At 43.3% G+C, this 20,361-nt stretch overlaps 1 protein-coding gene across 3 annotated transcripts in view; it reads left to right on the top strand.

Annotated features, from left to right (window-relative positions):
• Window positions 1-19,957, top strand: part of SPATA18 (spermatogenesis associated 18) — a 48,771-nt gene extending 28,814 nt beyond the window's left edge. For all 3 annotated transcript variants that reach the window (XM_042808383.1, XM_042808386.1, XM_042808382.1), the window contains one exon: window positions 19,893-19,957. In XM_042808383.1, the coding sequence (XP_042664317.1) occupies window positions 19,893-19,930 (38 nt within the window). In that variant the 3' untranslated portion in view covers window positions 19,931-19,957. The remainder of the gene's footprint in view (window positions 1-19,892) is intronic.
• The last annotated feature ends 404 nt before the right edge of the window (window positions 19,958-20,361 follow it).

The following is a 20,361-nucleotide window of genomic DNA, read 5'->3' as shown; positions in this document are numbered from 1 at the left end:
ACCCTCTCAGTTTAAAACTTTTACCCCTCATCCTATCCCTACACCCCCTGATGAAGAGTCCCTCCCCACCTTTCCTGTAGCCCCCTTTAAGTACTGGAAGGCCGCTATAAGGTCTCCCTGGAGCCTTCTCCAGGCTGAAGAACCCCATCTCTCTCAACCTGTCCTCATCAGGGAGGTGCTCCAACCCCTGATCATCTTTGTGGCCTCCTCTGGACCTGCTGGAGCAGGTCCCTGTCCTTCTTCTGCTGGGGGCCCCAGAGCTGGACACAGCACTGCAGGTGGAGTCTCACAAGAACAGAGTAGAGGGAGGAGAATCCCCTCCCTCGACCTGCTGGCTATGTTTCTCTTGATGCAGCCCAGGGCACAGTTGGCTTTCTGGGCTGTGAGTGCACACTGCTGGCTCATGGTCAGTTTTCCATCTGCTAATACTCCCAAGTCCTTCTCAGGGCTGCTCTCAATCCATTCTCTGTCCATCCTGTATTTGTGCTTGGGATTGCCCCGACCCATGTGCAGGACCTTGCACTTGGCCTTGTTGAACTTCATGAGGTTTGCACAGGCCCCACCTCTCCAGCCTGTCCAGGTCCCTCTGGATGGCATCCCTGCCCTCCAGCGCATCAACTGCACCACACAGCTCGGTGTCATCAGCAAACTTGCTGAGGGTGCACTCGATCCCACTATCCATGTCACCAACAAAGATGGTAAACAGTGGTGGTCCCTACACCGAACCCTGAGGAACACCACTCATCACTGCTCTCCACTTGGACATGGAGCCAAGTTTACATGCACAAATTCCTATGAGCAATAAAGGCAGGGAGGGAGGATCAGAGGTAATATGATCAAAAGGCAGACTGCCCTTACACAGAGCGTCTCCCTAAGTCACCTCTGAAACATAAGTGGGCCTCTAAGTGTTCCTGCAGGTAATCGTACGCTTTTCCCATATTTTTGAACAGACTTAAAGGTAGCCTCCTTGTTATGTCCCTGAAGCACAGAGTACACACAGGGGACAAGGCTGCTGGGGAGGTACAGCTGAGCCAAGGACAGGAGGTTTTCCACAAGGCAAGCTCTTTCCCTCAGCTGCTGTCTAGGACACTTCTCAGAACCTGAATAGATGAGCTGTTCTTATAATTTATTTTTTTTTAACCCGGCCTTGTAATAATATCAGATAAATGAAGACTTCAGCGAATGGTGAAAGTTGCCTGAGAGAAATTGCTTTTGGCAACAGTTCCTTCTAATTAAAATGATGGTCTGAAAAGCCTCAGTCTTCGGGAACAATTAATAAAATTCCAGCACTAGATAAGATACAGATAATTCTTTGTGCCTATTAACTGCTTCCTACAATTAGCACATGTGTGTTCAGCCAAAAGCAGCCTGACCCTGGAACAGCAGGAAGGAGAGGTTCTGGTTAAAATGAGAGCAGCACCTGTCGTTTGACCTACTAAGCAGGCCTGTGCTTTCCCACCTTCCTGTTAGCAATGATAAGAATAATTAATAGAAAGTTTCAATGCTAAGAAACTCCCAAACTGTCCCCAAAACCCTGCAGTGGGCATCAAGGTGACTTTGCTCTGGTTGCTTAGATGCAGCAGCTGCAACATCTCTGTAAGCATTTGGGTGGATGGACAGACAGAAATAAAGAGAAAGGAAAGAGAAATTCTTTCCTTCTGGGGTCTGAGGTACGAATTTCCCTGCCAGGGGCTTAAATGCTGATCTGGAGTGGTCAAAGACACAGGCGTGCAGCACCTCCAAGTTGTGTTTAGATCTAATTTATCAGGCTGTTAAATAATTAGCAGTGGTGATGCCAAAATCCTGAAGAAGACTGTCCTTTCTTCCCCCTGAAGTGTCAGCCTGTTGTGGTTTGAGCCTACTCAGCAGCTAAACGCCACACAGCCGCTCACCCACCGTCCCCCCACTTGGGAATGGGGAGGGAACTGGAGGGGCAAAGGGAGACTCACAGGTTGAGATAAAAACAGTTTAGTAACAGAACAATACGGTGACAGAAGTGCCAACAGGTAATGTGCAATACAGCTGCTCACCACCCACCGACCAACCAACACCCACCTGCTCCCAGCCAGCGATCCCCAGCACAAAGGCCCCACAGCCACACTCCCAGAAGTGGCAGCCCCTCCCAGCCCACTCCTGCCTTTATATAGTGAGCACAATGTCACGTGACATGGACTATCGGCCAATCGGGGCCCAGCCCTCCAGCTGTGCTCCCCCCGCCCCCGCACACAGGTGAGGGCACTGGGCCCTGGGGAGCCCCTGGGGGCTCAGGGTGCTGCAGCTCCTCCTGCTGCCAGACCAACGGGAACTCTAGGCCAGCCCCAACCAGGACACAGCCTCAAGCTCAGGACACTTGTGTGTCAGCAACACGGGGATGGGACACGCTTGACCCCTGGAGAGCTGAGGGCAGGCAGCTGGCAGAGGTCTGGGGGAGGCTTTGTACCCTGGGGTCTGTCTCAGGGACCTCAGAGGCTGTGCCTGTCCTCTGTCCCGGCTTGGGAGGCCAAAAACCTGTTGAGAAAGTGCCGAGCAGGAGCAGTAGACAAGACCCATGTGTGCACATGCATGCAGCGAGCAGGTGAATCCCCCAGGAAAAAAAAAAAAACAGCCAGAGGCTTTGGGGAGGTGCTGCTGGATTTATGGCAACCTGTCAGTGGGGGATGCGCCCCCAAAACCTGAGAGATGGGGCTGCGGGGGGAGGCGTGCAGGCAGGCGCCTCGAGGAAGGCTCTGGAGGACAGCTGTGGATCCGCACACGGGGAGGGGATGCGCTGGAGCCTGTGGGACCCAGATGGGGCAGAGACAGGCAAAGAGGGGAAGTTTTGAGCCTATTATTGTCATATGGAGAATGCGTGAGCCAGGGGTGTGGGAGAGCTGAGGGTGCACATGTGTGTGCATGACAGGGAGAGGGGCAGGGAGCAGACAGCCTGCTTGTCTCAGAAACAGCAGAGGCAGGGGTTCAGGCGATGCCTCCTAAGTAAAACCAACTGTAAGTAGCACTTCAGACAGCACGGAGTGAGAGTTGAAGATGACAGATCAATGTCATCATCCAGGCTGAGGGTGCAGACCTCACGCCCTGACAGCTAAAGCATGGATATATAAACCAGTGAGTACTTAAGAAAATAAAAGCACAGTACAAGCAAAAAGTGTTGGTTGGCGTATCCATTCCAAGCAGGGTGCAGTGCTACTGCACGTAGGGGCATCTGTATGTAGGAGAGGGACCATGCTCCCGGAATGGCAGCTCCATGGGAAGACCTGAGCTAGGCCTGGAGGAGCTTCAGGTGCCACGAGCCATCTTGCCTTGCCATCTGGGTTGCAGCCCAGGCAGATTTCCTCAACCAAAACTCAGAGGTGTGTAGAAAAACTGCAATTAAGCAAACCACATATAGGAAAATATTCCCAGAAATTACTTTAGCCACTGTCACAACCTAATGGTTTCAGAAATGACTGCAGAGTGGCTGTGCTGCTCCTCCACTGCTGGGCTTTGGTTCAAGGGAGGGATTTATTCTTGCTATACTATAGCTTGAGGTGCCTGCATAACTATTTTTTCCCTTTGTTTTGTGTGAGGAATGAGGCTCTGGGCCCAAGGCTGCTCTCTGACTAGGCTCATTCCCAGAATAACTCCTCTCCCAGCCTCCTCTGCCCCCCAAGAAAAAAAAAATCTTAATCAAATGTATAAACACTGGCAGCTTTCAGGTTTGTGTTTCTTTCTGAGCCTAATTTAAATGAACAGCAGACATTTTATGGGCTTTTCCAAGTGAACCTACAGGGGCTTATTTGCTTGAGTCTGACTTTCTGACAGCTCTCTACAAGCCTAATCAAAACCAGACTTACTCTCATACGAAGCAGAATAATATATATTCACGCAGCTACAAAGAACCAGGCTAAATGTAGTAAGTCATAAACCACTGCTATGGCAGCAATCATTCAATCACGTGTATTTACTACACTTGGATTTTGAAACAAGGGATGCACTTGTTTTATTCCCATTGTACGAGGGAAGTTGTAGTGATAAGAAGCCAAGTTAATATGCCTCGCATCTAGAAAATGCCCCACATGTGTAACTTGGAGTTTGTAGCTACAACACGAAGGATGCTTCTTTGCTCCTCTACTCACAGGCAGGAACACTGAGTTGATGTATCTCAGGGTGAGGTGCACCCGGGTCCCTTAAGGAAAGTTGCTGGGGGGAAAGGTGCTCCCTTTGAGCTGAACAAGACAAACTAGGAACAAGCTGGATTTAAGGAAGATTTGTCTTCATCGTCTTTGCAGTTTGTCATTCTTCAATACATAGACTGTACTTCTGAAATGTTGCCAAGACCTCCTTTATTTAAACAAATTCTGGGTGGCATAATTAGGGCAGGGACTACTGTGGAGACATTAAATACTTTAAATGTCTTGACAGAGGGTTAAACACTGCCCTCTAAAAGAAGACTCTTCTCTATTTCTAATTATCCCAAACTATTCTCATCACATAACATCACCTCTCTCTGTACAAGGATGTGTTGAAGTTCAGTTCCTGACATCTGGAAGAAATTTCTCCCTATCTGGCATGTGCATTTTCAAGTGAAATGTGAAGAGAGGTGCTGAACTGATAAAACAGGGATGTACCTCTGGGTTGGATCAGATGGTGAGGTGCTGCAAAGGAGAAGGCAAGGAGGAAGGGCAAGGAAATCTGTAGAACAGGGCCAAGCTGGAGGAATGGTAAAATCCTCTGCCCATCCGGGAGACGTTAGGCTGTTTAGCCTTCCTTCACATTCTGACAAAGATGTTAAGTTTGTCTGAAGCTGGAGAGACTTCAAGCAGCTTTGGATTGTGAGTTCTTCTGTCTAATTTAGATTTCAGTGTTTCCAGTTTCTCTGTTAAACTGTTGCATGATTGAAAATCTTACTTGTCAGAAGACAGCCAGCACTGGCCACATTATGTATATTATGCCACCTGGTTGCCTTAAACCTTTTGCCTTTCAATAAGGATCAGCTACTCCATGGTGACGCCACAGTTTAGCACTTGCTGTATTGCCTTAGTGATTTTAGGTTTTATGATGATTGCTTTTGCCTAAATCCCCACGTTATTTGCAACTATTCAATGAAATGTTTCTAGAGGAGAGATTTCAGCTCATGGGCTGAGATTCCTTCAAACATTGTGCTTCTCCAAAGGGCCACTATTGACACGAGGACTTGAGATCCCCTCTCTGCTGCTTCCCAGTGATTTGGAAGGAAATGTTTGATCCTAGAGAAAAGTTGTCTTGTCTGATTCTTTCAAAATCAGCCTGGGCTCCAGCAGACCAATCTTTTTAAATTTCATATCCACTTAACATGCATCTGTTTATTACTGTTGTGCAGAACATATCAAATTGGGCTATTGGGATTTGGTGATATTTGAGGTCCATCTGGCACATGATGGAGGTAAATGTCTTCCATGGAGAACTGTAACAGGACCAAGACGTGGAGCTGCACCTTGTCCTATATGGTCACCTTTGATTGCCATAGAGTGTTTTGGGTAGATGTAAAAATGATAACACATTTATTTTGATTTGTTGTTTTTTCTAGTGACTTGCACTGAGTGGAAGGTAAGGATCAACCTCATCTGTATAGATTGGGATTTTTTTTCCCTGGACACTCTTTCAGAGTGTTCAGATCTGCACTTTTGATTCAAGGTGTGTTTTACTGAGAAATTGGGAAGAGGGTTATTTTACTGGTTTTCTTTTTGTTAGTGCTTTTTACTTTGTACAAAGCCAGCACACAGACAAATGTCATTAACTGCATGGGCCAGGTATTTTTTTTGAAGTCATTATTTTTCCTTGCTTTCTCCAAAGCGTTATCTCTGATTTTTTTTTTTTTTTTTTTTAAATGCGTTGTAGCCCTTTGATACGTTTTCCAGGTTTGGTGTCCCTCAGCATGATGTGTTACAGTATAACTTGCTTTTAGAAAGGTGCATGACTATAGATAAAACATTATCTTGCTTTAAAAGTATGGAAGTGTCTTTTATTCTTGTTTTTATGAGTAGTATCCAGTTTTGGCATAAGAACACCCACGCAGTATAAATCAAATTCTTTTAGATACTTAGACTTTTCATCATTTTTTAAAAATGTGGATGTGTTGACATTTTATGAAACCACCTTTAATGTCTTTCTGGATGGACCATTTATATGGCATCTTTTTTTCAGGCTTTCATTTTAATCTTTCAACCTGTCCAGTTTTATAGGTGTCATGGTGTCTCTCAGAAACAGAATTTTCTGCTTCTTTTTATTGCTGTTATAAACAGACAAAGTGATAGTATTAGCTGACTGAAAAACATCAGAATTTGGTAGGGTTCTTTTCTAACTCTCTGTGTAGAAGATGAAATAATTGAAACCCTCTGGACAGCCTTTTAGCAAGACTACTTTTCACTCTGGACAGGAAAAAAGACTCAGACAGAAGCAATAGTATTGCTCTTTTATTGCATAAACTTTTAAGGGGTTTAATGGCAACTGTTGCACTGGATTGGAATAAAATGCAAACTATTTTCTAAGAAATTATTATTAAAATTTTAGTGCTCACTTACGCATGAATTTGGTCAACATTTGAAGGGTCTCACCAGGGACTGATTTGCAGCCTGGCTTCTGGTGCCTTCCTGTCACTTGAGAGGCCAGGGCAGTACAGACAGCAGAAGACATTTTTACAACTGTACACTGAATTTTCTACCATGCAGGCTTGTGGAGTGCAAAAAGCCTTGTTTAATGAAAGAAAAGCCATTTTCCAGGAATGTTGAAAGAGTAGCACTCAATATATCAAGGATTTCAGTTGCAAAAAGTTGTCTGGGTAGGATATCTGTAAAAATGGGTACACAGGAGAATATTCCACTTGCATGTGCACCTGGCTACACAGAAGAACCCACTTGACTTGTGCCCTTCCTTTCTATGAGAGGAAAGAAAAAGGCTCATAGTAGGTATTTTTGTACAGAAAATTGCCAAGTCAATCATTAAATAGCCTTTCAATGAAAAATAAATAATTTTACTTGTGCACTTGTATTAATGATGAGTACTCAAGTTCTGTGTAAGCTTGAGGAAGTGCCTTTTTTAGAAATTGAATGCCTTGTCTAATGGCAGCATAGCAGAACATACAGCAATATGAAATCAGGTTACATTGAGAAAAGCAGATTTGTGTCATTTGGAGAGATTAGGTTCATATAGTGATGGAAGATCAAATTGGTAAAATCAGCAACCTCCTGGACTGGATTTACCCATTCTCTTATCCAGTTACTTCTCATGGGAAACTCTGATCCTGCAGAAGAGAGTGCAGCCACACGAATGAAGTGTGAGTGAGTTTGCCCTTTGCCAGCAATAGCAATAATTTCTTTATCTCACTTGAAAGTGATTTTGAGATCCTGTCTGGGTAGCTTTTTTCCTTCTTGTGTAAATAGTCTTCTCTTTCCCCATCATACAAAACCTGAGTTATAATATCAAAATCCAAACTCAGTTTTCTCGCAGATTATGCTGGCAGTCTTTATCAGTGTGTCTGATTATTTGTAGTGATGTAACTACTGCTTGGGTGCTATGTGTCACCCACAAATCACAGCCTGGTGATGACCTAATAGGTGAACTGTCTAACTGTGCCTTTTAATAAGGTCTTCTGGACACAGAGCATCAAGGTATGTGTTTTTTTGACTCTATTTAGACATACCCCAGATGTGCTCCTTGCAGCTTGGCAGTCACTGCATTCCTCAGATAACTCTGCGATAATAATAATATTAGCAAAACTCTAGTTACTGGTGGTGCACAGCAGCTTTGAAGTATATGATAATTTCCTGCTTGAAAAGAAGGAGATTCAGGTATGTTTTTTCTTTATTGTCTCTAGGAGGATTGCCTGTCTTACACATATTTAAAAGGAGGAAAACAAGGTGACATATACACAAACTGTATTTTTGCTGACTCTCTCTGATTGCCAGCAGATAACAGCAAGATGTAGGATTCACTACTGCTATGCTATGTCTTTTTTTAAACTTGGACACTATGCCAAAGTTTTCTTTTTCTTTCTTTCTTTTTTTAAAAGTAAGGTATATGTAGGGGAAAATTGAAGTTTTTTTCTGAGTTATTTCTTGCCAAGCTTTTTCAGCTGCAGGATATAACGAAGGCCAAACTCCTTGGAACTTATTAAGACTGTCAGTATAATCAAGGGGAATTGCATGGGGATCAAGTTATGAATCTATGCCATAGCGCCCGTGTGCAATGGATGTCTGTAGACATATATATGTTTTTTATGACAGGTTGATGTGACATAGCTCCATATATTTCTTCAAATGCAATTGCTCTTGATTGTTGTATATGTGTGTACATATACATACACACAGAAGAGAGAGAAAAAGAAATATCTCCTCCCACTATGTTGTCTAATTCTTTGAAGACAGCATCTGCTCATAATGATATGGTCATTGACAGACAGATGTTCCAAAGTTGGGCTTAAGTGTAGCATAAATTGAGATTTCAGCAAGTCCTTTATATTTCAATATAGCACTTTCAAAACACTATATATTTTGAATTTAGGAAAGACAGGAATATGAATGTTTTCATTTTTATTCATACTTTAGCCCCAGTAGTGTTTGGGGTTTTTTAATGATGAATTCCTTTGTCAGGAGCCATGTTGTATGGCACAGCCACAGTTCTCAGTGGAAATGAAAGCTGTGATTTGGGTCATTTGTTCAGAGCTGTGGTTGTGCAGGCTCTTTCTGCCTTGGCTAGTATGTGCAATGCCCCAGCATCCTTACAATAGTTCCCATCAGGATTTGTAAGGAGGTTTTTGTTTACCAGAAGTTCTTAGGAGGAAGACATGTCTTTCACTCAAATAAAACATGTAATGACACTCACAGCCAAATCAGCTTTTATGAAAATAGTTTTGAAGGTCCTACTTACAGCAAAATGTGTCAGGAAATGTGTGTTTGAGTCAGAAAGTCCAACCTGTGTTCTTCTATCTGATGCCACAGGAGGGAAGAGAGGGGGACAAGGCTAAATATAAAGGGGTTGCGGGAGGATGTTTCCTGCATTACATCATCTTTCCTTTCCCAGTGGGAATCTTCCTACGGGGATGGTACAAGCAGCAGGATTTAGGCTGTGAAGGGGGGACAGGCCCCTGACCATGACTGTTTGCCACTGGGCTGGGGTCTGAGCTCTGCCCAGCACCAGCCAGCTAAATCTTGGCTGCTTGTCTTCCTTGGCTTGCCTGCTGGGCACTCAGGGGGAAAACCACTGCCCACAGCTCACCTGGTACTGGGGTGACATGTGGGACGGACACGTGGACAGGGAGAGGATAGCTAAGTGTGTCCAGTGCTTCCAGGAGCCTGTGCTTCAGCCCAGGAGCTCTCTGGGCTGCTCCACAGAACTGAGGTTAACTCAGAAGTGCATTATCCTTTGTAATTCCCAATGGGCTTCAGCGGGATGCAGATGGGGAGCAGCTCCTTCTGCAGGACAATATGCCAGCTCTGGCCCAAGGAGACCATGCATTGCACGATATCCTGGACTCTACTCTAAAGTGAAGTATGGTCAAAAGACTCCCCTTTTTTTGACTTTAGGTTTGGGGCACTCTTGGGTTTTGAGGTTTGACTCAGAAAGCAACCCCTGGCAGACAGGCAGTCTAATTGTAAAGCTGCTAGAGTTTTCCAGAGTTACAGAGCCATATAGGACAGTGCGGTTCTGTACTGTACAGCTACACACGATGGAATTCAGCTGGGTGAGCTCCAAAGCAACATTTTGTCTCTTATTGATAATTATTTGTCATAGACAGATGAAGGAAACTCCCCCCCACCCAACAAACCCTGGTTAACTTTTCAAGCTGGGAGATAATTTGTTCATAGTTAAACAGAAGATATTTATAGAGACATTAGCTGGTTGTACAAAATATTTCAGAAGTTTGTTTAGAAGTGATTGAAGTCAGCTGTTTCTGAACTGAAAAACCAGCCACACAAGCTAAGTCTACAGACCTTGGTCTGTCTGTTGTCTGTTAGTGTAGCACTTTCTTCTTCCAGGAACATTACCAATTCAGGGCAGTAACATCAATCTCCTGCCTTTCATTGGTGGATATTAATAATTCAGGGATTAAACTCATCATTGAAGAGCAGCAATTTCAGTGGGTTTTAACGAGAAACTGCTCCAGCTCTTATATTAAAATACATTTAAAATACTGCCATGTTTGAGAAGTCAAGCACTCAAGCATCAGGAAAACCAGTGTAGCTCCCAGCCAAAGCTCCCTTTTCTGGAAAGTTGTAAACCTAGCCAAAAGTGAGTGTTATGGGAGGCAACAGAGGGCCATTCCCTGGCAGAGTCCTGCAGGTCAAAATCTGCTATTGCAGCACGTTACAATTAAGAAAATGGGGGTTCAGTGTGAACCAGGATGTTTTGCCCCCATCCAGCCCTGCAGGCTGCCCCATACCAGCCCTGATCATTTTTGTTCTGACAGCCTTTCTTCTACCCCTCAGCAAGTTGTGGGCCCAAGTACAGTGGCATGTTTTGTACAAGCGGAGTGAGTGGAGGAAAAAAATGTCATTAGGGTAGTGAACTGAAGCTGTCTTATGTGAAAAGGAGCTTTCCAGATGATGCACTTCCCACTGAAGGCAGCTACGGTCCACTGGTGCCTTTCCTCTAGGTCATTTCTGGAGTATATTGCTAAACAGAAGCATTGCTTTGACTCCTATAAAATACTAAACCAGATCACTGATTTCAGGGAATTAATCGCTAGGTTGATAAGCACCAAGTTGTTGATATTTTATTTTGGTTTTTAGTTTGTTTGGTTTTCTTTTTACATATAAGTAATTAACATTACTTAAATAGCATGCTTAACTCGCCAGTATTTAAATACACTAGGATAACCCCTCTTACAACATCCTCATTTATGCGATACTGGTGACAGCTCCACAGCTCAGCCAGGCCTCTGCAGCCCTATTTAGTACCTGAGTGGTTCAGAGCTGTGCTCTGCCTTGGCATATTCCCTGGTGGAAATGTCACAGCCTTGACCTCTAATGGGAGTGTCCAATGGTTTGATGTCTCCCAGTTGTGGCTGGATTCCTGGGGACGTACTTCCTTGATGAATAGTGTACAAAACACTTTCATAACAAAAAATGTCAAAGATGTCTTTAAAATATTTCAATTCAAGGCGCCTGAACATAGGGTAAAAGGAAAACCTCCCCGTATTTAATCTCAAAGTCAGAAGTTTATTGCTGATGTTTACACAGATGCCATAGAGCTGGAGCCACTGCACATCTGGGGAGTAGGCGGCTAAATCTCCTTTTCAGTTTTTTACTGGAAACACAGTCAGAGGAGGTTGCCTGACAGCATGAATAAATCAACGTGCTGTCCACAGGAAACAGGGAGATAGCTGGGATGAAGCATAAATAATGTAATACTAACATGGAGAGATTATTTTGTACCTTTTTTTCAGAGGACTATAGTGAATGGTTTGCTGGAAACTGAGAGCTGCTCTAAGTGCACAGTTATGAATTATCTCTTCACCTCCATGCAAAAGGCTGGATTAGCAGGATTCCACATGGCCGCAGACAGAGAGGCAGGGGAAGATGCAGGAGACAGAAGACAACGCAGAAAGATCTTTTGATATGTATTGGCCTGTCATTGCTTAGAGGAGTGAAACAACAAAGACTTTTTGGTTTCAGAAAGATGAAAAAAAGTGATTTTGTCTTTTCCATAAAACTTTCCAGATTATAAGAATGAAGAAGTATGCCATTTTTCAGTCATCTGCTTTTCCCCATAAAAAAAGTTCCCATGTCTTATCTTTGACAAAGGCAGAGTTGCTAAAACTTGCTTAGTCAGAACATTTAAAAATCTATTCCTTCCCAGCATTTTTCTTCTCTGAGCAAAAGCTCTGTCCCTGCTCTGCTTGCTTGCACTTGGACATTGAAGGAGAGGTATCAGCCCTAAGGCAGTGTTAGCAGAAATGCTGTGTTGACACTGAAAACTCAACTATTGTCAACAGAACAGGAGGTCTAGTGTAGCCAGAAGTGCTACTGAGGGCGTATCTCAGCAGTCACAGTCACGGCTGGGTGAAGTTTTGCCTTGTGCTCACACTGGTACATACTTCATGGTGGGGTTACACTGCTCACAACCTTGAAGTCTACAGAACATCTCGTGGAAGCAGTGACTTGCCGGGTACATCAGGAAGGCTCATAGAAGCCCAGGAAGATGGTGACCGGAGGGCGCAGGCTCCTGTTGTTTCCTAAGAAGTTCCAGCAGGTCCCAGGAAATCAAAGCACTCAAGTGATCAGATCTTGGTCCTTGCTGAGCCAGAAGAGGTCCTGGTGTTACCAAATAAATTGCAGGCCAGGAGCGCAGAGATGCTAGTTGGAGAGCTAAACCACAGAGAAACACTATTGCAGGAAGTTACAACTCAGATTTGAATTCCAATAACTTCCCTTTGGATTATGGGCATATTGTTACACTTATCAGGCAAAATGATTACAGCAAAAAGAGACTGTGAGTTTGCTGAATCACCAAGCTGTACAAGCCTATTAAAATGCAAAGCATAGGCACAGTTGAAGGGAGAATGCATGAAAGACCCCGGGACAGATACAGCATTAATTCGTGAGAACTTCAACTGCTGTCAGTCTCTATTTCCCAATTTCTGTGTTTGAGGCTTTTTTCTGAAGTTGCCTATGATTTCTAGAAAACATCAGAGGAGCAACTGCCAGGAGCAATTGGTGGTTTTACAAATAGCATCAAGGGAAGGAGGGACCATTTCTTCTCAAGCCCACCTGCTCCTTTGAGAAAGGTATTGGTTCCTTTTCTCTTCTAAAAGCATATTCAGCTCTTAACAACACTGTCTGGCTGCTTCTGATCATGCCAAAGCCTTTATGTGGCTCTAAAATCAGAGGGCTCCAGCTTTTCCAGACAGGTTGCAAATAGTCCCTTAGTACTCCTGAAGACAAAGAACCCTAGCAGAGAAAGAGACTGTCCTGAACACAAGACTGTCCCAGAAAAGCTGTGCCAAGGGTAGTTTATACTCAGATGCTTCTCATGGGTGGCATAATTATTTATCCATGGGGTCTGAGGTTTTATTGGACCACTCCACCATTCTTTCATGTTTTGTTTTTTTTTTTTTTTTATGTTCTTGTGTCATAATGCTGCCCCCAAACCATATGTGGTTGCAACTGTGTCCAATATTAGAAGTTTTGAGATACAAGAAAACCAAGACAGGAGGTGTCATGATGGGTTTTTAAAATTCCAGAAAAGTTTCACTGCATTCAGGAGACTAGAGAAATGCTCTCCCATTTTCACTAAGTGTGTGTAGTCTTTCTAGGATCCTGTAAAATCCCCAAGTGAACTTTCTGTCATGGCAGAACACTACAAAGCTCTGCACATCTGTAAAGATAAAAATTTGTCCAGTTCTCCAGAGTCTTATTTTGCTTTAGTCGGTGGAAATTCCCTACTTGCTGATTATGCTTCTCTGAATGTTGGGGTTTTTTTAAGTAAACAATGAGTTAGAACTTAGATGCAACAAAGATGGATAGAGAGGTCTGTCAGCTGATTTTGCTTACTTCTCTGTCTTGTCTTACTTCCCTGACTGTGAGCCAGCAATGTGTGCTCACAGCCCAGAAAGCCAACCATATCCTGGGCTGCATCAAGAGTAGTGTGACCAGCAGATTTAGGAAGGTGATTCTCCCACTCTATTCCACTCTTGTGAAATCCCCACCTGCAGTACTGTACTCAGCTCTGGGGCCCCCAGCATAAAAAGAACATGGAGCTGCTCAAGCAGGTCCAGAGGAGGCCACAAAGTTGATCAGGTGTTGGAGCACCTCCCTTCTAAGGACAGGCTGAGAGAGATGGGGTTCTTCAGCCTGGAGAAGAGAAGGATCCGGGGAGACCTTATAGCGGCCTTCCAGTACTTAAAGGGGGCTACAGGAAAGGTGGGGAGGGACTCTTCATCAGGGGGTGTAGGGATAGGATGAGGGGTAATGGTTTTAAACTGAAAGAGGGTAGATTTAGACTAGACGTAAGGAAGAAATTCTTTCCTGTGAGGGTGGTGAGACACTGACACAGGTTGCCCAGAGCAGCTGTGGCTGCCCCCTCCCTGGCAGGGTTCAAGGCCAGGCTGGACGGGGCTTTGAGCAACCTGGTCTGGTGGAAGGTGTCCCACTAGACCATGGCAGGGGGTTGGAACTGTATGATCTTTAAGGTCCCTTCAAACCCATACCATTCTATTCTATCATTCTGTGGCCAGAACTAGGTGGTGTCTGATGTCTTTGTTCTTTGCCAAGTGATGTCCAGAGGCTCTTGGAACAATTTTTAATGGCTTGTAAGATGAGTGTGTCCTTTACAATTACCAAATAATGTTGCAGTTGTTTACTGACCCTCTTCCCTCTGCATCAGTCTTTGCTGGACTGGTGCTCTATGGTTGATAATAGCTCAGATAAGGACAAGTCCTAAACAAAAACTATCTTCAAGTTATGTTGAAGACATTCATTTAAGATCCGCCCCATGCTACTGATATAGGGATCTTTCTGCACTTCACTATACTGAGCCAAACTGAATCTAAACTCAGGGAGCTTCTGCCCTGGAATATTCTTTTTCTTTAGTGTTTTTTAGAGTTGACATCTTCAAGATGGAAATGGCTTTTTGTTCATCTTCCCAGCAATTTATGCAGGCTGGATAACAAACTGAGAGAAATAGGTGTCTTAGCAAACAATCTCCTTAAACTAGCAGATGTTTTCTTTATTTGAGTTGAGACAATCTGATCTCTACTTCCTGGATCTCTGTAGGTTACAAAAAGGTTGTGAAATTCCTGACATAACAAAGTTCTCTGGTGGGTCCAATTCATTACCCACATGGTGACTTTTGACTGGGGTCTTTAACTTTACTTTCTTTGTAGATCTAATGTCTCTTAGCTCTATCATCTCATCAGCAGCTCATCTGGCATATGTATGGATAAACCCAGCAGACAGGAAGACTGGGATTGAATTTGTAATGAAGACAGGAGCAGGGAGACCAGGAGAGACATGAGCTCAGGGATAGACCAAGGAGGTGCTGAGCATTGAGCTTGAAGGTCAGGGTGTTAGACATTGCAGTAAAGGCTGAACAAAGCTGCAGTCAGCGGGGTCAGGCAAGTCTGAGGCACAAAGGCATTTGAGCTAAAGGACAGAGGGAAGATCAGAGCAAAGAGACAGGACCTGGGCAGACAGGAAGCTCTCAGGGAGATTCATTTGGCCATTGCTGGCTGTGAACTATTGTTCTGCAGAAGATTTCCTCTTGTATTGGAGGTAGAGAAACGGCTGCCAGAGGAATCAGTCACTCCAGGGAGACTCGTGTTAACTTCCATATTAACACAAAAGCTCCTGGCCTCTTCTGTTTCTTGGAAAGTCTGTTGCTCAATAGTTAGGTTTCTGGTCATGCCAGTGATTTGCCTTGCTCCTTGAATATGGAAAGCTATAAAGCCAACCTGCCTTACTGCTTTCTTTGGTGAAATCCCCTTATTTTTAAAAAGGCTACAAAGCTCATTGACTTGAACACAAGAGAAGTCCAACAACAGATGACAATTTATTTTCTCACAGTCCCAAACCACTTTTTCTAACACCTATCCCAGAAAACTCTCTGGTGGCTTTCTTCCAGAGTCACACACCAGTGACTCTGTGACTGTGCCTGCATTATGGCTGCTCCCTTTCTCTCTTTGTGCTTCTTTTACCAATGTAACCCCCTGCTAATGTCAAGCCCCTACACCCACATTTCAAATTTTGGAGTAGCCTTTCCTGTGTCCTTATATGGGCAGGAGGACACTTACTGAGGCTTCAGGTGACCTCTATTGACTACTTCTTTCTAGAAAATGAAACAGTGCTTTCTGTCTTAATGACAAGAGGCTATAGCAGTCTTCAACTTCACAATAACATGATGTCATGATACCAAGATATGTGAACATGTAGTTACTCAGCAGCACCTACTCATCTGCATCATTGAGGATTTTTATAATCATGTAAGCAGCCTCAGTTACGTATTTAGGGAAGAGCTGAAGAATACAACAGCCACACCTGATGAAACCAAGGCCAGTCTGATCTCCCTCTTACCATACTCCAAGTGGTTGCCTAAGGAAAGAGAGCGTGTAAGAGGAGTGATTCTTCTCCTATATGTCCTCACAGCTTCTGGGATCTGCTCTTCCAGGTGAGACAAGGCTTTGGGGAATCATACTCTTCGGGCCCAAGGAAGGCAAAATTCAGGAAATCTCCTGCCAGTTCTGGTATTTCCATATTATTGATTTCTCAACCACAGTATGAGCCGACATCCTACAGGCTGTTCAGTGACCCCAAAATCAAGTCATTACTGAGTTAAAGTCAGACTCTCAATTGTGTTCTGGGTTAACAACAGTATTTGTGGTTTGGAATGGTTTATATGAATTAGTGACCATACTCCTGATAATAAATTATTTTCTGGTGGTTTCTACACTTGTGTTGACAGTACTGCTCTTTCCTGAAAAATGAGCAATAGCTATACTTTATATTAATTAGCTTTGTGGTATTAGGCCACAGCTAATAATTCTGCCCTCCCTAGGCTTTTGTTTTCATTAGAAAACAGTTTAAAGATTGCTTGGTACTCTTGTTTTGTTTTTGGCCAGACTCCAGCAAAACAAAGTCTAGAAGTCACACTCTAATTAAAACAGTCCTTAGTGAGAGCTATCAAGCTATGAAGCATATCTGTGTTTTCAACTCTGAACTTCCTTCCTGAGGACATTATATGTTTTAATGAAAAAGAACATGATTTCTTCAGCAGTTTTTTTCTCTTCATGAACCACAAAGATAAGGTCTGTTGCATATGTTGTGTATCAGAGAAGCACTCAAACAGTTAAGAGAAAACCAGAACATTTCAGTCAGCCTGTTTCATTTTGACAATTTCTTTATTTCTTTAGCAAAGGGGGGAAAATAACTGACATTAGCTGCAGGCCCTGCCAAAACAGACATTTGTTTTCCATTAGTTGCACATATCCTTTCTTAAGGGCTTACTCTGAATTGAGACACAGCTCTAGGCATAGATCTGGTTTATGTAAGGCATTTCTGATAAGGATAAGTAAACTTCACACTCAGAAGTTTGTTCTCTCTTCCTCTACTTCTATATGGACTATCTCTCTGCTTAACACCCACGGGCTCTGAGTCTGTCCCACCAGGGAAGAGGTGTCCCAGAATATCAGGGAGTGATGGAGTCACGTGGCACTGGGCCTTCAGAGGCCCTACAATAATCACATTTAAGAATAATATGCTATTTAAAACTTTGGTATAATTCTCTAGGCTTAAAATATTCTTCATCTGGGCTCAGGTTGGTGCTGTAGAGAAAGGCGTAATTCCTCAGCTGATCTGCTTAGTAATGTACAGCAAGTGGAATAAAAAAATGTTCCAGACATTTTTTATTTTTAGCTGAAGTGTGAACTGGAAGCAATCTTTTGACCAGTCTGTTACCAGCAATCTAGTGTGTATGTAGGTAGTAACTTATTTCAAAATCATGTTTTCACATGTTCCAGGTGCAAGAAGCTGCTCATGGCCACATGGATGCCAGAGGGCTTCAGAAGTAGTTATTATTTATACTTTTAGATTGAAAAAACCTTTACAAGTAAAACTCACCACAGACTTCAGTGGCTACATTTTCTATGGTGCTGAGCAACACAAGTGCCATGAGAAGTCACTGCCTCTGAAAAATCAGGTCTTGATTCTTTGGATAGCACAAAACCCAATATAGACAGCAAGAAAAGAAAGTGAAATTCAGTATTCATGACTATCACAACCCCTGAATGAATGTGAATTGCTGGAAAGCTGAAGCTCAGAAACACCTCATCAGCACCTAGGCTCCCAGACTGTATCCTGTACCCCACCATGAAGAGCCGGAGGAAACAGATAGGGTTTCCAGCTTGTTCTGGAGGTCAGTGGGTTTGGATGCCCTTTGACCGGAGAAGGGAGCCCCACATAAATGAGAGATCCATGCAAGCCGTGTCCTGCCAGCAGACCCTTCCTGAGAAAGTCCATGGGAGGCTCCTGCTGCTGGATGGAAGGAGGGCAGAGGAAAGCAGACAGGTAGGGAGGTAGTGCAGTTCAAGGTAGACAATGCTCTTGGTGGGGCTTGGTCTGGCTTGGATCATGTTCCCCAGCTGGAGGTTACCAACCGAGGTCAGGTTGGCTCTACCAGCCATGTTGAGCAGGACAAGTGGAGGCACATGTGCTGTTTCTGTCTGTAGCGTCTTTCTACAGAGGTTTTGATCTTGCGTTGGAAGGCTGAACATCTGAAAATAAGGTGTGAGACTGTGACTGAAGGGAGACAGGGCATTGTTACAGATGTATACTATGCAGGAAAGAGTTGGAGGAGATGAGCACAGCCAGAAATGCCCTGCTCACTTCAGGAGAGGCTCCGCTGTGAGGAAAGACACATTGGCTTATGGGCAGCCCTCAAGAGTCCTCATTCTCACAGTATGAAGAAAATACATTGATTAGAATAGGTGTTAATTATTTTCCAGCCTTGTCAAAGAAGATATAAATGAGCTCTGTGATGAGAGAAGAGATGAAATGGGAAAATCTTTGCCCAGAAAAGTGAAAACTTCAGCAAGCTGTATCTCAGGTTTCATTTTGGACAATGTTTCCCAGATGAGGTTCTTCACTGATTAAAATTTTCATGAGGCTGATATTTGACATGCTCATGCTGCATTAGTATAGAGAATGGGGTAAGTTAATGAAATCACTGGGATATAATGGCAGCTCCCAAAGCAAGGGAGATTCCACCTGAGATGGTATTTGGTGACTCCTCATTGTTTGTTGGACTGCTTTTAATTGATTATTTGAAATGATCATCCCAGTGTGCATAGAAATAAGAAAATCCTTCCCTCACCAATTTTACAACCTGAAAATAAATGAGACTATAGTATTTTCCTGACTGGAATACTATACTTCTTTTTTTTTTTTTTTCTTTTTTCTTTTTTCTTTTCTTCTTTCTCTTTCATAAGGTCCATTATACTCATCAGAAAAGATTCAGGCTGTGAAATCAACCAAGAGTCATATCTGAGGCATGTAACTAAAATATAATAACTAAAATAAGACAACTGTTTTTCTTCTGTAGGATGGCTGAGATTGAGAGGAGGACATACACTTATTTAAATTTTACTTTGGTTAAATTTTACTTTGGAAAAAAATAGAATATTGATCCCATCTCATGAGTGGCCTTAACCATCTAGATGGGCCCCACATACTCTGATGCCCATCAAGGGCCTGTCTGCTGTGACCTGTGTTGTTTCTCTGGTTTGGCTGCTCTGGCAATGGGCTTCTTCTCAATCTCCTGTTCCCCAGGTCTAAGGTTCACAACATTTTCCCATGCATGTGCTGGAGCGATCTCCAGTGTCTTGGTACAGGGAATAGATTCTGGGAACATATAACCAAACTAACCTCTGCAGGGAATGTAGTTCCATGAAAAGATGTGGAGGGCATCTAAGCATATTGCAGTTCTCATGACTAGACATATGGAGAGGGAAGATATTTCAGAGACAAACTTGGACAAGTATAATTTGACATAAATGCCTTAGATGTGCCTAGTTGTTAAAAACAGCTGAAAAGATGTTTGCTAAACAATGGCAAATGCTTCTTTGGGGATCCAAATAGGAACAAGCGCCCTTTCTTTTAATGAAAGGGCGTATTTAAAGGAATATTCTGTTTTCTGTAGTGTTTGGTTAAACTGTAGTCAGCTATATAATTTTTGCCAAAATAGGCAATGGATACAAATTCTCCAGCATCTGAGAACTTTTAGCTTAAGGGATTTTATTTCATCTTTCAGTGGGATTTTTTGGCAAATTATATTTCCCCCCTATGTTCAGTAGCAAAGACTTTCTGCTTTCCAGTAACTCATATAAGATGGTCCAAATATGATCATGAAGTTTCTAATCTATGCCTTTTTTTTTTTTTCTTCTTTTCTAGGCACACATGTTCCCTTTCCTAAAACATATTTCTTCTGAATAACTTATGCCAACTCATCTTCTGGCCAAAATGAAGACAGAAAAGCTTATTTCAAGACTTTCACTGTTTTTTTAAAAAAAACCTTAAATCTTCCATTGAGGCTGTAGAAAAATGTATATTGTATTGTTTAAATACATATGGAGACTTTATTTCTACAAATTTGGGCTTAAATCAGGTATTATTTTAACTTAGCCCTCAGTTACGCCTGTTTGCCTGTGAGGTGCAGTTTCACCACTGCCCTTGCACTTCATCCTGAGCACTAGAGCAGGTATTTTAGAGGCCGTGTCTGGTGTTTGCTCATTAAGCCACCTTCACGAGCATGTCCCAGGCTGCCACTGCTGTGTGAGGGGATGGTGCCATGGCCAGCTCATCAGCCTCGACATGTCCCCTTGCCACCACGGCTGTCATGTCACATGACGAGGATTTTGTG

Source organism: Tyto alba, unplaced genomic scaffold, assembly GCF_018691265.1.
Source record: "Tyto alba isolate M040663 unplaced genomic scaffold, T.alba_DEE_v4.0 Super-Scaffold_6, whole genome shotgun sequence".
In the NCBI taxonomy this organism is placed as follows: Eukaryota; Metazoa; Chordata; class Aves; order Strigiformes; family Tytonidae; genus Tyto; species Tyto alba.
This window is presented reverse-complemented; position numbering and strand designations above follow the sequence as displayed.